The 20148-nt window shown below is 43.8% G+C and overlaps 1 protein-coding gene across 3 annotated transcripts in view; it reads left to right on the plus strand.

Moving 5' to 3' along the window:
• The window catches only part of LOC141156641 (uncharacterized oxidoreductase ZK1290.5-like), a 199732-nt gene that overhangs the window by 94345 nt on the left and 85239 nt on the right, over window positions 1–20148 (plus strand). For all 3 annotated transcript variants that reach the window (XM_073642833.1, XM_073642832.1, XM_073642834.1), the window contains one exon: window positions 19772–19863. In XM_073642833.1, the coding sequence (XP_073498934.1) occupies window positions 19772–19863 (92 nt within the window). The remainder of the gene's footprint in view (window positions 1–19771; window positions 19864–20148) is intronic.

Genomic DNA, 20148 nt, shown 5'->3' on the forward strand with positions numbered 1-20148 from the left:
GCTCTGTATATAGTGTCAGTGTACAGGTAATACAGTGATCACCAGTGACATTATACACAGGAGCTCTGTATATAGTGTACAGGTAATACAGGGATCACCAGTGACATTATACACAGGAGCTCTGTATATAGTGTACAGGTAATACAGGGATCACCAGTGACATTATACACAGGAGCTCTGTATATATTGTCAGTGTACAGGTAATACAGTGATCACCAATGACATTATACACAGGAGCTCTGTATATAGTGTCAGTGTACAGGTAATACAGTGATCACCAGTGACATTATACACAGGAGCTCTGTATATAGTGTACAGGTAATACAGTGATCACCAGTGACATTATACACAGGAGCCCGGTACATAGTATATAGTGTAAGTGTACATGTAATGCACTGACTCACTGGTGACGTCTCTAGGTGAAGTCCTTCAGCTACGCTTTCCTCCTTCATCCAGCACAGACCGCCATCACGTCTTCCAGCCAGGACTCGTCTCTGCATAAAATAACACAGTTATCTAGAGCACATTCCCCAACTTCTACATTACGCAGCTGAATACAGACGTGCATCCACCATCAATATATGGTTAGTTATTATGCAACCTACCATTCCAAATATAAATTGTAATCCACCACGGTGCCCCCATTAACTGTAAATAGGCACTTAATATATAATTTAATTAGAACCTCTACTCTATACTTCCTGCTCCCCGCATTCATTATTTACATGCACCCCCTGCCCCAATTCATTATATCATGTCCGTGCTCTCCCCACCCCATCGTCATTTATCATTTACTCTCCCCCACCCCACATTCATTATGTGCAGCTCATTATCCCCCTACTCCTAATTCCCCCATGTGCAGCTCATTTTCTCCCAATTCCCCCATGTGCAGCTCTCACCCCCCCCATGAGCAGCTCTCAACACCCCCCCATGTGCACATCTCTCATCCCCCTCCCCCACATGTGCCCCTCTCTCATCCCCCTCCCCCACATGTGCCCCTCTCTCATCCCCCTCCCCCACATGTGCCCCTCTCTCATCCCCCCCATGTGCATCTCTCATCCCCCCCACATGTGCACATCTCTCATCCCCCTCCCCCACATGTGCACCTCTCTCATCCCCCCCATGTGCATCTCTTATCTCCCCCCCATGTGCATCTCTTATCTCCCCCCATGTGCATCTCTTATCTCCCCCCCATGTGCATCTCTTATCTCCCCCCCATGTGCATCTCTTATCCCCCCCACATGTGCACCTCTCTCATCCCCCCCACCCCATGTGCATCTTTTATCATCTCCCCCCCCACGTGCACCTCTCTCATCCCCCTCCCCCCACGTGCACCTCTCTCATCCCCCTCCCCCCACATGTGCACCTCTCTCACCCCCCCCACCCCATGTGCATCTTTTATCATCTCCCCCCACCCCATGTGCATCTTTTATCATCTCCCCCCCCATGTGCATCTCTTATCTCACACACACACACACACACACACACACACACACACACACACCTCCCATTCCCCCCACTCCTAGTAAATTGTATTTTGAAAAAAACAAAACTTGTTATACTTACCCCCATGCGATCCCTGCAGAATCCTGGCGCTCGTCCAAATCGCTGACACTAGGTTCTCCTGACTTCCGGCCATGTGACGGCGCCGTCACATGACCGGAAATCAGGGGAATCATGAAGGCGCTGCCGCAGGAGCGCAGCGCAGCGCTGAGATGTCCCGGACCCGGCGCTTAGCATGGGGCCGGGGGCCCCATGAGGAGAGAGACTCACAAGAGGGGGCCCCCAACGGGGCTCCAAGGGGGCCCCTACCGGCTGGGCCCCACACTGGAGTCAGGGCAGACATGCCCTGATGGCGGCCCTGCTGGAGGCTGGAGGGGCCCCCTCTCCCTCGGGGCCCCCGTTCAATGAACCGGCTGCACGGGCGGTAGTTCCGCCCCTGATTACATGGGATGAAAGGAGTCCATATGATGAGAGGTTATAAAATTTGGGCTTAGAAAAAAGAATCACCAGAGGAGATCTCATTTATGTGTATAAATACATGTGTGGTACAAACGACTGGCACATGACTTATTCTTTACAAAGACCTTACAAAGGACCAGTTACCATTCATTACTTGTAGAGAAAGGGTGATTTTGGCCGCTAAATAGTAAAGGGTTCTTTACAGTTAGAGCCGTCAGACTGTGAAATGCCCTACCACAAAAGTTAGTAATGGCAGACACTGTATGTTAGGTGCTGAAGAGGTTAATCAGCCATTTTGGGTCTGGTTCTTTGTGAGTAGGTGTGAGATGGGTGGGACACCTACTCATCTTATCTCCACCTCAAGGGTGTGGCTGGGGGAAGTTAAATCTCTAAACATTGAGTTTTTTTTCTCTCTGGTGCTGTTTGGAGAAGGAAGTCTCCAGACTGTGAGTGGATGCCAGAGAGCTCCACAGAAGGACTCTGCTGACCTGTTTTGTGTTACCAGAGCAGGCTTAACCACGCTCCCTTATGAACTATGCTATACTTTATCTTTTTTGGGGGTTTCCCGTTATCTTGAAGAGGCCGCGTTTATTTTGTGGAACCCTGACCTGGTTTATGCCGTATATTAATAAACCCGGAGGAAGTTAACCAAAGAAGTGTTTCCTGTGTCTGCTTCTGTGAGAGCCTAGCAAGTCGCTTTACTACACCCTTTTATAGGGATATCTAGAATACTTTTGAAGCGCCATGGGTTTTACGTGTAATTTTATCCACCTTCAACCCTATCTGTTGTCGATGGCCATATAATGTAATTATTTTAGTAGATATAAATAAAAGTGATGTTTTAGGTTGTATCTACAGTCATTACATGAGAAAATGAGGCATCGTAGATATTTGTAAGGTGGCTAAACTACTCCTGATGTAGAAAGGATACACAGGCTGGATGATAGTTGTTCAGTACTGTAACAAGTATAATTTGTTATCTCTACAGTATGACACATTAAAATAAAATAATTCAGATGTAACCAGCAAAAAGCTGTTCTGTGCAGATAAGAAGTCTTCTACAGAATATACCGTTTGACCAAAGCCGCCTCCTGCAATTGTGGTCAATTTATCGCTAACTTCAGGGACACTGAATAATGTAGGCGATAGACATCCTTCACATCGAGACATTCAGAAATGATTCTGTGACAGTTTCCATGTTTGCTGTGTCATAGTGATAGTGTATCAAAGCATGCAATGTAGAACCTAAAGTCTTTTTGACGTTGTCTAATTCCTATGCAAATCTCTACTTCCAAAGTTGTGGAATAACTTATTATTTTATTGTGAAAATAAAATAAGGAAAACAGTACAAAAGGTCTATAAGAACAACTGTGGATCCGGTGGTGGACTTAATGCATCTAGAACCTCATGAAGATCCTAGCCTTGATCGAAAACACGTTTGTTCTTGTAGACAAGTGTTGCCAAAACTCAAGTCATCACGGCCCCCAACAGATCATGTCCTCAGGATTTCTTAGTATTACATAGAAGCTGTAGCAATTTCTGCTGCCTTGATAATTCCATCACCTGTGTAATACTAGGGAAATCGTGAATCGTGTTGGGGGCCGCGAGGAGTTTGAGAAACACTGTTGTAGACCTTTTGTACTGTATTAGTTATTTTATTTTCACAATAAAATAATAAATTATTCCCCAACCTTAGAAGCAGAGATCTGTTCAGCAATAAGGCAGCGTCAAAAAATATGTTTTACATTGCTTACCTTGATTCACCACAGCACCGAAGATGATCCAGAAAGAAGAGGCTTCAGCAGCCATAGCTCACATTGGAGCATACTAAGATACACATAAGGCCCAATTTATCAAGCTTGGTGTTGTTCATGCCAATCTTTATAAGGGGGCATGCTGGAGTCAGACACTCCTGATTCATGAAGAGGCGCACACCTCTTCATGAAACAGGAGCATCGGACAAGTGTCATACCTCTTGGTGTGCACCTCACCACAAATCTTACTCCAGCCCCTGCTGGAGTAAAATTAGTTGTGTAGCAGTCGCCGTCGTTCGTCATAAACGTCATAAATTTACTATGCCCCTGTCCTTCCTCAGCTCTGACCATTTCAGCGAAGTTGGGAGATACAGGTATGAAGTTGCAAAATTTAGGCATAGCTCCGAGTTGCACCTAAATTTTGAGACTTTTCAAAGCTTTTACACTAGAATTCTGGCGTAGAAACTTTGATACATCGGGCACATAGTATTGCACTTCATGCATATACATTATTACTAGTGTTGAGCGAGCACTAAAATGCTCGGGTGCTCGAAGCTCGGGCCGAGCTCGCCGTGATACTCGGGTGCTCGACCCGAGCAACGAGCCCAATGTTAGTCTATGGGAGACTCGAGCATTTTTGCGGCGGCTCCCCTGGCAGTCTTTTAAAAGCCTAACAAGTGCCCAAAACGAAAGTGACAGTGCTCAAATGACATGGGGACAGCATGGGGATCGCCCCAGGAAGCATTTTTGACCCCCAGGTCACTGCTGTCAACAACGTGGTCAGAGGTATTAATACACTTTTACAGGCTCAAAATAAAACGTTCAAAAACGAAAGTGAAAGTGCTTTCCTGTGAAATATGTTAAGGATAGTGTTGAGCGATACCTTCCGATATCAGGAAATATCGTATCGGATTGGATCGGACCGATACCCAAAAAGTATCGGATATCGCCGATTCCGATACAGGAAACCAATGCAAGTCAATGGGACACAAATATCGGAATGAAAATAAACCCTTTCTTTCCTTGTAGGTTAATTCTACATGAAGTAAAACAACTAAGAATAATGTAGAATGTATTACGCGAAAAGCCGGCAATTCATCAGCGGCATACACCGGTACCTGACAATTTACAACAGAAAGAATAGAGCTTCACACATAGATTAGATAGATAGAAACATGTCAGTCACATATATATGAAGTACAGTGACAGTGTTGCTTACTGTACTTGTCATTTAGTGTAAAGGATTTATTTAAAAATATAATAGTGTTTTCATGCACTGTCTCTTTAAAAAAGCCGGCCGGCATTTCAGCTGCGGTACCCGACAATTTATAACAGACAGAATAGAGCTTCACACATAGATTAGATAGATAGAAACATGTCAGTTACATATATATGAAGTACAGTGACAGTGTTGCTTACTGTACTTGTCATTTAGTGTAAAGGATTTCTTTAAAAATATAATAGTGTTTTCATGCACCGTCTCTTTAAAAAAGCCGGCCGGCAATTCAGCACCTGTACCCGACAATTTAGAATAGAAGGAATAGAGAATCACACATAGATTATATAGATAGAAACATGTCAGTCACATATATATGAAGTACAGTGACAGTGTTGATTACTGTACTTGTCATTTAGTGTTAAAATAAAGGATTTATTTAAAAAAAAATTGGCGTGGGGTTCCCCGTAATTTTAGTCTCTAGCGGAGGTTAAGCAGACGGCTGGGGCAGATGTTTGAAGCCTGGGAAGGGGGTAATACCCACGGAGCATCCCAGGCTACTAATATCAGCCCCCAGCTGAATACCTAGCCTTTACTAGCTATTAAAATGGGGGACCCCCTCAAAAAAATGACGTGGGGTCCCCCCTAATTTAATAGCAAGCAAAGGCTAGGCAGACAGCTGGGGGCTGATATTAATAGCCCAGGAAGGGTGCCATGAATATTGGCCCCTTCCCAGGCTAGAAACACCAGCCGTCAGCCGCCCCAGAAATGGCGCATCCATAGGATGCGCGAATTCTGGCACTTAGCCTCGCTCTTCCCACTGCCCTGTAGCGGTGGCAGTGGGGTAATAGGGTTGGGGTTGATGTCAGCTTATAATGCCAGCTGACATCAAGCCCAGGTTAGTAATGGAGAGGCGTCTATAAGACACCCCCATTACTAACCCCATAGTCAAAGTTAAAAAAAAACAAAACACAAACACCCAGAATAAAGTCCTTTAATTGAAATAAACACACAATTCTTTATTGTTCTAAATTAAACTATACTTACCATCACGCCCATTCCAGCTGAAGCCAACGATCTCCTGCAATAAAAGAAAAATAATAAAGCAACCTCATCCTTACCTTTCCATGGTTCCCAGGACAGCTCCAGCTCTGCTACATCGAGATGACAGGCTGGACCGTAGCAGAACGCTGCCATCCAGCCTGTCATCCCGCAGACACTGAGAAGCGCAGGCATGCTTGCGCTCCTCAGTGTCTCTCTGTGATGGCATCCAGATGAGCCGAGTTCATGTCCAATGAACTCGGCTCACCTCATGCACGTCACTGACAGCGTGGGAAAATTCTCCTGCACTCAGCGCTTCAGCGTGAGAATTTTCCCACGCTGTCAGTGACGTGCATGAGGTGAGCTGAGTTCATTGGACATGACCTCACCTCATTCACGTCACTGACAGCGTGGGAAAATTCTCACGCTGAAGCGCTGAGTGCAGGAGAATTTTCCCACGCTGTCAGTGACGTGCATGAGGTGAGCCGAGTTCATTGGACATGACCTCGGCTCATCTTTATGCCGTCACAGAGAGACACTGAGGAGCGCAAGCATGCCTGCACTTCTCAGTGTCCGCGGGATGACAGGCTGGATGGCAGCGTTCTGCTGCGGTCCAGCCTGTCATCTCGATGTAGCAGAGCTGAAGCTGTCGTGGGAACCATGGAAAGGTAAGGATGAGGTTGCTTTATTATTTTTCTTTTATTGCAGGAGATCGTTGGCTTCAGCTGGAATGGGCGTGATGGTAAGTATAGTTTAATTTAGAACAATAAAGAATTGTGTGTTTATTTCAATTAAAGGACTTTTTTCTGGGTGTTGTGTTTTTTTTAAATACTTTACTAGAAATTCATGGTGGTCATGTCTAATATTGGCGTGACCCCATGAATTTCGGGCTTAGGGCCAGCTGATAATGCCAAGCTGGCCTTAACCCCTTTATTACCCAGTGAGCCACCGCACCAGGGCCCTGGATGAGTTGGGTACAGCGCCAGAAGATGGCGCTTCTATGAACGCGCCATTTTCCGGGGTGGCAGCGGACTGCAATTTGCAGCGGGTGGGGCCCAGAAAGCTTGGGCCTCCCTGCGCTGCGGATTCCAGCCCCCAGCTGCCTAGTTGTACCTGGCTGGACACAAAAATAGGGCGAAGCCCCACGTATTTTTTTTTTTAATTATTTCATGAAATTCATGAAATAATTAAGAAAAAAAGGCCTTCCCTATATTGTTGTGTCCGGCCAGGTACAAATAGGCAGCTGGTGGTTGGGGGCAGCCCGTTCCTGCCTGCTGTACCTGGCTGGACACAAATATAGTGCGAAGCCCCACGTCAATTTTTTTTTTATTATTTCATGAAATAATTTTTTTAAAAAAGGGCTTCCCTATATTGTTGTGTCCGGCCAGGTACAAATAGGCAGCTGGTGGTTGGGCGCAGCCCGTTCCTGCCTGCTGTACCTGGCTGGACACAAATATAGGGCGAAGCCCCACATCAATTTTTTTTTTATTATTTCATGAATTTCCTGAAATAATTAAAAAAAAATTGTCTTGGGGCTTCGCACTATATTTGTGTCCAGCCAGGTACAGCAGGCAGGAACGGGCTGCGCCCAACCACCAGCTGCCTATTTGTACCTGGCCGGACACAACAATATAGAGAAGCCCTTTTTTTCTTTATTATTTCATGAATTTCATGAAATAATTGAAAAAAAAATACGTGGGGCTTCTCCCTAATTGTGTGTCCAGCCAGGCACAACTAGGCAGCTGGGGGATGGAATCTGCAGCGCAGGGAGGCCCAAGCTTTCTGCCCCCCCCCCCCCGGTGCAAATTGTAGTCCGCAGCCACCCCGGAAAATGGTGCGTTCATAGAAGCTGGATGCTGTACCTGGCTGGCATACAAAAATATGGCAAAGCCCACGTCAAAATTTTTGGGAAAAATTAATTTAAAAATAAATAATAATTTAGGGACTGCATCTTTATTAACTCCTCAAATGTCATTTAGTGTTAAAATAAAGGATTTATTTAAAAAAAATTGGCGTGGGGATCCCCCATAATTTTAGGCTCTAGCGGAGGTTAAGCAGACGGCTGGGGCAGATGTTTGAAGCCTGGGAAGTGGGTAATACCCACGGAGCTTCCCAGGCTACTAATATCAGCCCCCAGCTGAATACCTAGCCTTTACTAGCTATTAAAATGGGGGACCCCCCAAAAAAAATGACGTGGGGTACCCCCTATTTAATAGCTAGCAAAGGCTAGTCAGACAGCTGGGGGCTGATATTCATAGCCCAGGAAGGGTGCCATGAATATTGGCCCCCTCCCAGGCTAGAAACACCAGCCGTCAGCCGCCCCAGAAATGGCGCATCCATAGGATGCGCCAACTCTGGCACTTAGCCTCGCTCTTCCACGCTGCCCTGGTGCGGTGGCAGGGGGTAATAGCGTTGGTGTTCATGTCAGCGCCAGCTGCTATGAAGCCCAGGTTAGTAATGATGGGCGTCTATAAGACACCCCCATTACTAACCTACAAAGTGTTAAAAAGAAAAAACACACACTACACCCAGAAAAAAATAATTTATTTGAAATAAAACACACCATTTTATTTAATTCTTAGTTTACTAAAAAAAAATAGTTACCTGTCCACGTTCCTGCGCTTATCTCCCATGCACAGCTGTCACATCTGGAGATGGTGACAGCTGTGTATGGCTGCTGTAAGCTCACGCTGCCGGGAACACGTCCGCTCCCGGCAGCGGGAGCCACTGACTGAGGTCACCGGAGTGCATTCAGGCAGCGCAGCTCCGGAGACCTCCTTTACGGCACTGCTGTACCGTGGGAATTTCTCACAGTACAGCAGGGCCGTAAAGGAGCTAACCGGAGCAGCGCTGCCTGAACTCCGGCGAACCCTTACGGCCCCATCATTCTAGCGGCGGCAGCGGTTCAGAGCGGTCACATTCTATGTGGCTGCTCTAAACTGGAGATCTTCGTGGGACACTCGTGGACTACTACGGAGGGGTAAGGATAAGGTTGTGGTTTATTATTTTATATTTTATTACAGGAGATCGATGGCTTCGGGGAATTAAGTGTCTAGGTGAGTATAGGTGTAGTTTTTTATTTTTTACTTTATTTTAGGTGGCGATCGGCGGGGACAGGTCATGTATGAACTAATTTATTGTAGGTAACCACTGGCCACCAATGACATGTATTTAAAATTTATTGGGGACACAGTAGGGCAATTTATATAGCAGGATCAGGCTGATGGGAACTACTGCTCCCATCGAGCTGATCCTGCTGGCACGAGTGGACCGGGGACAGACATAGGCCGAAGGGAGTAGTAGTGTCACATCGGCCTATGTCTGCCTGCACGCACACACCCGCACACATCCCGCAGACATCGCACAGACACCGCACACACTCGCAGACATCGCACAGACACCGCAGACATCGCACAGACACCGCGCACACCCGCACACATCGCACAGACACAGCACACACCCGCAGACATCGCACACACTCGCAGACACACGCACAGACACCCACACACACCAATCATGACGGGCTGATCGTCTGGGAGGTGACGCTGTGCGGCCAGCCAATCACTGTAATGCCCACAAACAACATGGATGCGGCATTACAGTGACTGGCTGGCAATCCCTGCATGTTCATTGGCTCTGTAAAGAGCACCAAACATGCAGGACGGAGACCCGAGCTCCCACCCGAGTAACCCGGAAATGCTCGGTGCTCGCCGAACATCCCGAGTAGCGTGATGCTCGGGCGAGTACCGAGCAGTGTCGAGCATGTTCGCTCAACACTAATTATTACCTAAAGGAGTATCTTTGTTCCTCTACAGTTTTTTTTTCAGATTTTCTGCATAGTAATAGCATTCTTCTGCCATGAGGATGTCAAAAAAGGAAATCTTGACACCTGTTTAACTTGAGGAACTGAGGATCAAGAAGTGAGAAACCAGCGTGTGTAAAATGCCTGTAGATTATATAGAAATGCCATGTTTATTGGCAGTATATGGAGTGTTCTTACAGCGGATCTGTTGCCAGACTTCACAATACAAACTGCCTTCATTACTAAATAGACCTCTTAGACATGATATTGGGTGGAAAAACATCCACACAGACTCATATAGGGAGAGACAGCCATTGGCAGATACTTCCACCTGTCTGCTACGTGTCATCAGGCTCGGACTGGCCTACAAAAGAAAACGAGATTCCTCCAGTGGGCCCCTGTGCAGGAGTGGGCCACCACCCTCTTATATGAGCAGTACTGGGCACAATATACTTGATTCACCATATACAGACAAATGCAGCATCTTATTCATTTAACAATCTACCCAATTTATTGCTATAGAACTTTGTGAATGATGATAAAGTCATATTTTCTTGTAGCTGAAAAGTGGGGTCCTGGAGTTTGTTACTGGTGGGTCCTTGGAACCCAGTCCGATACTGCGTGTCTTTAAAGGGATTGGTGCCTTTATCTTTATTATAAAAGATGTGTTGGAGACATGATGTTGTGGTAGGGATGTACTGTGTATATATATATATATATATATATATATATATATATACATTACAGACCAAAAGTTTGGACACACCTTCTAATTTAAAGATTTTTCTGTATTTTCATGACTATGAAAATTGTACATTCACACTGAAGGCATCAAAACTATGAATTAACACATGTGGAATTATATACTTAACAAAAAAGTGTGAAACAACTGAAAATTTGTCTTATATTCTAAGTTCTTCAAAGTAGCCACCTTTTGCTTTGATGACTGCTTTGCACACTCTTGGCATTCTCTTGATGAGCTTCAAGAGGTAGTCACCGGAAATGGTCTTCCAACAATCTTGATGGAGTTCCCAGAGATGCTTAGCACTTGTTGGCCCTTTTCCCTTCACTCTGCGGTCCAGCTCACCCCAATCCATCTCGATTGGGTTCAGGTCTGGTGACTGTGGAGGCCAGGTCATCTGGCGTAGCCCCCCATCACTCTCCTTCTTGGTCAAATAGACCTTACACAGCCTGGAGGTGTGTTTGGGGTCATTGTCCTGTTGAAAAATAAATGATGGTCCAACTAGACGCAAACCGGATGGAATAGCATGCCGCTACAAGATGCTGTGGTAGATATGCTGGTTCAGTATGCCTTCAATTTTGAATAAATCCCTAACAGTGTCACCAGCAAAGCCCCTCCACACCTACACCATCACACCTCCTCCTCCATGCTTCACGGTGGGAACCAGGCATGTAGAGTCCATCCGGTCACCTTTTCTCCTTCGCACAAAGACACGGTGGTTGGAACCAAAGATCTCAAATTTGGACTCATCAGACCAAAGCACAGATTTCCACTGGTCTAATGTCCATTCCTTGTGTTCTTTAGCCCAAACTTGTCTCTTCTGCTTGTTGCCTGTACTTAGCAGTGGTTTCCTAGCAGCTATTTTACCATGAAGGCCTGCTGCACAAAGTCTCCTCTTAACAGTTGTTGTAGAGATGTGTCTGCTGCTAGAACTCTGTGTGGCATTGACCTGGTCTCTAATCTGAGCTGCTGTTAACCTGCGATTTCTGAGGCTGGTGACTCGGATAAACTTATCCTCAGAAGCAGAGGTGACTCTTGGTCTTCCTTTCCTGGTGCGGTCCTCATGTGAGCCAGGTTCTTTGCAGCGCTTGATGGTTTTTGCAACTGCACTTGGGGACACTTTCAAAGTTTTCCCAATTTTTCGCACTGACTGACCTTCATTTCTTAAAGTAATGATGGCCATTCGTTTTTCTTTACTTAGCTGCTTTTTTCTTGCCATAATACAAATTCTAACAGTCTATTCAGTAGGACTATCAGCTGTGTCTCCACCAGTCTTCTGCACAACACAACTGATGGTCCCAACCCCATTTATAAGGCAAGAAATCCCACTTATTAAACCTGACAGGGCACACCTGTGAAGTGAAAACCATTTCCGGTGACTACCTCTTGAAGCTCATCAAGAGAATGCCAAGAGTGTGCAAAGCAGTCATCAAAGCAAAAGGTGGCTACTTTGAAGAACCTAGAGCATAAGACATATTTTCAGTTGTTTCACACTTTTTTGTTAAGTATATAATTCCACATGTGTTAATTCATCATTTTGATGCCTTCAGTGTGAATGTACAATTTTCATAGTCATGAAAATACAGAAAAATCTTTAAAAGAGAAGGTGTGTCCAAACTTTTGGTCTGTACTGTATATATGTGTATATAATATGTAAGTAATACAGGTTCCTCTCCTGCACTTGTTAGTGCACTGTAATCACAAATCACAGCTCCCCTGTCTCTCCACAATATGGTTACTGGTGGAGGAGCATGTGACCAAACCTGTCCGCCATCAGCATCCACCATATGAAAAACATTGCTCATGAGAAAGCTGTTCTTCCATTGGACAGGTTGGGTCACATGCTTCTTCACCAGCAGCCATATTGCCATATTGTGGAACAATAGGAAAGCTGTGAACCTGTGAGTAAGGTACAAGGGAAGAATCTGTAATACTTACATATTAGTAACTGTCACAAAATCGTCCTCAACACAGTACCGGACTGGGGTGCTGAGGGCCCACCAGTAACCAAGTCCAGGGCACCATTTTTCAGCTACATGCAAACGTGACATTATGCTCAATCACAAATTTATATAACAACGAACTGGGTAGATTGTTACATGAATAAGATGCTCCTTTGTCTGTACATAGTGATTCAAGTATACTGTGCTAAGTACTGCTCATATAATAGGGTGGTTGACCACTGGAGGCCAGTCCAAGCCTGCCTCAACATATTTGTTAAATTATAAAGTGGACAACCCCTTTTTTCCCCCGGAACTAAATACTAATTAGCAAACCAACAAAGTGGACTCACTTAAACAGTATTTGAAAAGAAAGACAAAAGTGGCTGAAAAAAAAATTAATAAAAAACATACTTTTTTAGGTTACGATTAAACCATCGAAGGCTGAAACGCTTCAAGTGTGCTACCACCTTGTTTTCTGATGTTTTTTTATACATGAAGACCTAATAAAGTAAGTGTGAAGAATGTGGGGGGATCAGATGGCAGGTTCAATCCCCCTTCAGCATGTGCAGCTGTAACAAGACACCTGGCCAGCTTCAAACCAGGGATTCACTCCCCCACCAGCAAGCTAGTATGCCAACTCCTACAAGGAGACCTTCTGTAGTTCCAAGCCATGCGGTCTAACTCCTTTGTTCAGACAGCTAGGATTTCAAAAGAAGAATATGGACTTATCGTACGTCCTAGCCGTACATCGTGTATATTTCTGAGATCCTCAGAATATACCGAATTCCTTCAAGGGTCTGGATCCATTCCGGCCTCACATCATGGGGAGATACAGTACAGACCAAAAGTTTGGACACACCTTCTCATTTAAAGATTTTTCTGTATTTTCATGACTTTGAAAATTGTACATTCACACTGAAGGCATCTAAACTATGAATTAACACATGTGGAATTATATTCTTAACAAAAAAGTGTGAAACAACTGAAAATATGTCTTATATTCTAGGTTCTTCAAAGTAGCCAACTTTTGCTTTGATGACTGCTTTGTACACTCTTGGCATTCTCTTGATGAGCTTCAAGAGGTAGTCACCGGAAATGGTTTTCACTTCACAGGTGCGCCCTGTTAGGTTTAATAAGTGGGATTTCTTGCCTTATAAATGGGGTTGGGACCATCAGTTGTGTTGTGCAGAAGTCTGGTGGATACACAGCTACAGTCCTACTGAATAGACTGTTAGAATTTGTATTATGGCAAGTAAAAAGCAGCTAAGTAAAGAAAAACGAGTGGCCATCATTACTTTAAGAAATGAAAGTCAGTTAGTCCGAAAAATTGGGCAAACTTTGAAAGTGTCCCCAAGTGCAGTTGCAAAAACCATCAAGTGCTACAAAGAAACTTGCTCACATGAGGACCACCCCAGGAAAGGAAGACCAAGAGTCACCTCTGCTTCTGAGGATAAGTTTATCCGAGTCACCAGCCTCAGAAATCGCAGGTTAACAGCAGCTCAGATTAGAGACCAGGTCAATGCCACACAGAGTTCTAGCAGCAGACACATCTCTACAACAACTGTTAAGAGGAGACTTTGTGCAGCAGGCCTTCATGGTAAAATAGCTGCTAGGAAACCACTGCTAAGTACAGGCAACAAGCAGAAGAGACAAGTTTGGGCTAAAGAACACAAGGAATGGACATTAGACCAGTGGAAATCTGTGCTTTGGTCTGATGAGTCCAAATTTGAGATCTTTGGTTCCAACCACTGTGTCTTTGTGCGACGCAGAAAAGGTGGACGGATGGACTCTACATGCCTGGTTCCCACCGTGAAGCATGAAGGAGGAGGTGTAATGGTGTGGGGGTGCTTTGCTGGTGACACTGTTAGGGATTTATTCAAAATTGAAGGCATACTGAACCAGCATGGGTACCACAGCATCTTGCAGCGGCATGCTATTCCATCTGGTTTGTGTTTAGTTGGACCATCATTTATTTTTCAACAGGACAATGACCCCAAACACACCTCCAGGCTGTGTAAGGGCTATTTGACCAAGAAGGAGAGTGATGGGGTGCTATGCCAGATGACCTGGCCTCCATAGTCACCAGACCTGAACCCAATCGAGATGGTTTGGGGTGAGCTGGACCGCAGAGTGAAGGCAAAAGGGCCAGCAAGTGCTAAGCATCTCTGGGAACTCCTTCAAGATTGTTGGAAGATCATTTCCGGTGACTACCTCTTGAGCTCATCAAGAGAATGCCAAGAGTGTGCAAAGCAGTCATCAAAGCTAAAGGTGGCTACTTTGAAGAACCTAGAATATAAGACATATTTTCAGTTGTTTCACACTCTTTTTTTAAGTATATAATTCCACATGTGTTAATTCATAGTTTTGATGCCTTCAGTGTGAATGTACAATTTTCATAGTCATGAAAATACAGAAAAATCTTTAAATGAGAAGGTGTGTCCAAACTTTTGGTCTGTATATAAAAACAACTAGTAGCAACCAGATAGCAAAGCTGTGTTTGGTATTAATGCATAACAGGGGCCCGACCTGATCCAATGGCACCAGAACTGCTGCCCTAGGGCCATCCATTATGGAGTTATGACCCATCTTAGGTTTTGGTGTCTTTAGCTGCTCAATGCAATGGAGAGACTTTAGGTCCAGCCCAGGGGGCAGGAGGGTGTGTCCAACTAAGGGGTTAAATGCTCCTGAAAAGCATGGCCTAGAGCTTTTTTTCCTGGGAGGTTACGATTAAATATCGCGTGCAGAGATGTCCAGGAACAGAGGAGTCCTCAAGCCTCCCATGTGGCAACCAGACCTTCCATCTGACTGGTAACTGTCTTATATACTGCATACTTTTGTCCTACCACTGTTTGTATTTGCATATCTGACCATTATAAAAGTATAACCATTGTGTATTGTCTAGTGTGCCCTTAAGGTGATTAAATATATAATTTAACCTTGGACTGCTCTTTTATCTCGATCCACGAATCCCCACGTCCGTGTGTCTGCTTAACTTTCCACTTTACCGGGGCTGGTTTCTGGCCCATTATAAGCCCGTTAACGGACCGTGCTTATCTCTAACGAGTAACTTGTGGCAGTCCTACTGGGCTGATAAGGTTCTGTTTGACTAGTGCTAGTGAAAGGGGCCTCTTAGCCTGTCAGGGGTGTGAGTGAGTGTGGTGCCTTGTCAGCAACTGTGTGGGCCACATCCCCTCACACCTTGTTCCTCCCTATGCCCGTGTGGACAGGGGGTGTCTGTGTAAAACTGTGCCAGGCTGACCTTACGTGTCCCCAGGGGGTGCGGAACGTCATGTTGGTGCAAGTGGGGAGACCGTATCATGTGATCCTTCTTACGTAATAGAGATGCCAGATGGGGTGGCGAGGTGCGGATCCTTCACGTGTGGACATTTGGTAGCAGCGATGGAATATTGCGTGGTCTCTCTGATGCCATCATTCACAGTAAGTTTTTAATTCATCTGTTTTTTTCAGCCACTTTTGTCTTTTTCTTTTCAAATATTTTTTTTTGCTGGAGCTAGTGATTAGACTGTGGCTACTTCAAAATACGACATAATGGCTTTATATTTCATCAAGATCCCTATCCTACTTTTACCTTATAGACTACCTACCACCAGTCTGTGGCTGCCCTTTTTTTTAAGAAAACAGTTGGCAGCGCAGCTACAGACCTGTGTTTTTTCTAAATGGCCCCAATTCTAAAAATTAAAGTTTCTCTAGTGTCCTCTGAAAGGACCAGGCTGGCAAAATTCAGGTCCGAGCGTCAGGGTTGAAGGGTCTTTGCATGTGGGGTCAGATCTTGCTACCATCCAAAACACCTTTCACTGTGAGGGCTCAGTTAGATGGCCGTATAAATTGGACCGAGATCGGACCGCAATGCATGGACTGGCCGGCGGGTTTCCCGACCTGAGTGTGACAACTTCATATATTTCTGCATTGCGGTCCGATCTTGGTCCAATTTAAGTGGTCATCTGACTGCGCCCTGAAAGTGAGAGATCTTACACTTTGAACTGATTCGTCGCGGCCTTACCCTTTAGGCCACGGCCCCACTATCAGTATTTGGTCAGTATTTTTTCTCAGGAGTAGGAGCCAAAACCAGGAGTGGGTGATAAATGCAGAATTGGTGACTTGTTTCTATTATACCTTTTCTCTGATTGTTCCTCACCTGGTTTTGGCTCCCACTCCTGAGAAAAAATACTGACCGAATACTGATAATGGGGCCGTGGCCTTAGTAAGCAGTTACCCAATGGTAACATCATTAGCGCAGCAACAGTCTGGTAACTGCTTTGATTTAGATCAAAGAGTGATGATATAATTATATCATATATTAAGATGTATCTGAGTTTCAGAAAAATGGCGACATTACACTTACCAATTTTTGAGATTTTTTTAGTAAAAGTAAAAAACCTATAAATTTGTTATCATGCAAATCTACAACATTCCATAGTAAAGTCAAATCTACAACGTCCCATAATAAAATCAAATCTACAGCGTCCCATAATAAAATGAAGCCCTCCTGATGTCGATGTAATAATTATGGTTCTTGAAAGAAGAGGAGGAAAAAACAAAAGAGCAAAAGAAGAAATTGGCTCCACCAGGAAGGGGTTAAAATGACAAAACAATAAAGTCCTATTTATCCTGGAGGAAAAAAAACAGTTTAATAATTTTAAATTAAAAAAATTGTGTAGCCATTAGACTAGTAGATGCAAAAAATCTGAAAATTTGCGCTGCTCTTTAAAGGTAACATGTCAGCTAACTCATGACAGGTTCCCTTTAAGGCCCAGAATGCTATCGGGGGAAGGGGTTAATGAACAAATTTACTGCAGTTTGTGCACAATAGGAAAACCCTCTACTAAACAGATAATTATGAGGTTTAAGTGTAATGACAGACTTCAGATTATATGCGGAGGAGAGAAATGCAGATCAAAATCGGCTTGAGGACTGCTGTCCTGACTTTGGTGCAGAAACCACATTTTGGATTGTGCCCTGGTGCTGCAATTTCTTCATCTTTCTATGAATGAAACAGAGGTGCATGTAGGTCAGTAGACTGGACTTAGATATAGGCCATGAAATCTAGTAAAGAGTATACTTCTCTTAAAGACGAGTGAATTAATTACTACAAATCTGAATATATTCTTAGTGGGTTCTGCATGTCAAAACTATGGTTCGCTTTTGCTAAGAATTACTAATGATGTTTTGTCTACTTGACTTGTACACGTTGACTTGTATGGTTGTACCTTAGCTGCAACATTTAAAGGGAATCTTTCAGCAGGTTTTTTGCCCACAATCTGAGAACAGTATAATGTAGAGACAGAGACCCTGATTCCAGCGATGTGTCACTTACTGATCTGCTTACTGCAGTTTTGCTAAAATCACAGTTTTATCAGCAGGAGATTATCACTATAGTACTAGTAAACCTGCTGCTGTCATGTAGTCCTAATGAAAATCAACAAACCACCAATAGTTATAATACTAGAAACGCACCCACCCAAACAAACAAAAAGATTCTATGGAGGTCTCATATGATTGAGTACTTTATTACTATAGAGATAATATGCAATTGGCAATAAATAAATAAACCAAAAAAAACACTTTACCAAAAGGCCAATATCTACACACCATAATAAAAAACAATAATAATAATAATAGTGAGAGACACCACTGGTAGAAACTTGGGTGGAAGAACCCAGATGGTAATAACAGTATTCAAATGTGCCAATAATACGTATTACATATTTTACTGGTTGCATACATATTCAGAAATTATAACTGAATACCTCTGCATAACGCACATATCTATAAAGTATCAAGGAATGTGCAAAGTCATAAATGGCCTGCATAACAGCATGTCATGTAATATATTAAAGGCACCAGTGTGCCAAAAACACAGAAATAGTTATGCAAATACATAGGTATAATTAAATAAGGTACAATGCATAGAGCACATAATTACCTCAGTAGGCGCTCCAGGGACCCAACACACCTGACGCGCGTTTCACACTGAAATGCTTCGTCCGAGGTTCTAAAATAAATAATATAAATAAATAAATAAAAAGGCAGAGTGACCCAATGGAGGGCCACATGAATGAATCCAGGTAACTCCCTGTTTCTATGAACTGGGTTAGTAGCAAGTAACAGTGGATAATGGAGCATGCAGCACTAAACAGAAAAATCATTATTATAGTATTGATAGGCTGATGCACACACAATTGGCATCCGATGAGTGTGAAGTATATTAGTGCCTATAGTAGAAGCCCCAGTATAAAGTATTCTTTCATATGAGACCTCTGTAGCACCTTTTTGTTTGTTTGGCTGTCATGCAGACCTCCACATTCATGAGCTCTGTATAACCCCGTCTCCCCCACTGATTGGCAGATTTCTGTCTATGCACAGTGTACACAGAAAGCTGCCAATCAGTTGTGTGGACGGAGTTATACAGAGCTCAGAATTAAGAGAATTGCTAGCTCAGCAGCAGATAAAACAGACAAAACTGCAGCAATTAGCTCATTAATTGATTCATTACTGGAATCAGGGTCTATGCCTCTACATTACACTGCTCTCCGATTAAGTGGCAAAACCTAGTGACAGATTCCCTTTAATAATAGCTATGAAACCTCACCAATATTACGCAGGTTTGGTGAGCTTTTGTGTATGAGGTTCCTTTAGTAATGCGCCCTATTCTTACTGCTGAGGGCTACTGTCTCTTGTTGCCATTCTTTCCTATCAGAATAATTTTAGTAAATGTAACTTGCTTTTGATCCTATTATTTAAGGAAGTCTCCTTTTTTTCCTGAAACACTCTTAATTATGTATGTAATGGTGTGTAGGTGTATTAAAATATTTACCAATTGCTGTGTTTGCCAGTTTCCAGCGCCGCTCTGGTTTTCTTCTGGCCCTCTTGACCTGAAAACAGACTAGACGGCTCACACAGGGTTTATGTTTCGATCGGAAGTTGCTTTCTTAGTCTTTCTCTAAGTCTGCAAACCTCGTTTTGGATCTCATATACTTACATTGGAAAAGAATAACCGCCCCGCACAGAGTGAGCCTGCAAAGCTGAAGACCTGTCACATGGGCCAGAAGAGGACTGGAGCTGCGCTGGAAACGGAGGAAGATGGTGATCAGTAACTATTTTAATACACTTGCACTACATCACATACATTTTTGACTGGGACTGCTCCTTTACGGTCACTCACATGGGGGTTATCAACTGAAAGATTAACTCTAAACTTACACATGACACCTACAAATCTTTACACTGGATGGCCTCTAATGCTACTGTTCTCTAATAAAATCTGAAAGAAATGCTCCGTTTCATCACCAGGCATCTGTCGCTCTATTGGAGTTAGCAACTTTCTAATTCATCATTTGGAGCAGCTGAAGGAAGACTGTGATGTGGTTCCTCACCTCAACCAGGTAAAGAAAAGAATAATAATTATTCTTATACTCTCCATACAGTATTATATAGCAGTTTTATTTTGTTTGTTTGTTTTTTTTCCAGTTGCATAAACTAGTTTTTTTTATTTGTTCACCTTCATTCACTGCATTAAAATGTACTAAACTAAAAGGTATTTTTTCAGCACTTTTTTTTTCTCAAATGTGCCTTACATGTCAACTAGTCCCTGAAAATATGTAAAGTTACATTTTTTTAGAATGAAGATTAAAGGGAATCTGTCAGCAGGTTTTTGCTACCTCATCTGA

Source organism: Phyllobates terribilis, unplaced genomic scaffold, assembly GCF_046119375.1.
Source record: "Phyllobates terribilis strain yellow unplaced genomic scaffold, ASM4611937v1 Scaffold_8__6_contigs__length_399053987, whole genome shotgun sequence".
NCBI classification, from domain to species: domain Eukaryota; kingdom Metazoa; phylum Chordata; class Amphibia; order Anura; family Dendrobatidae; genus Phyllobates; species Phyllobates terribilis.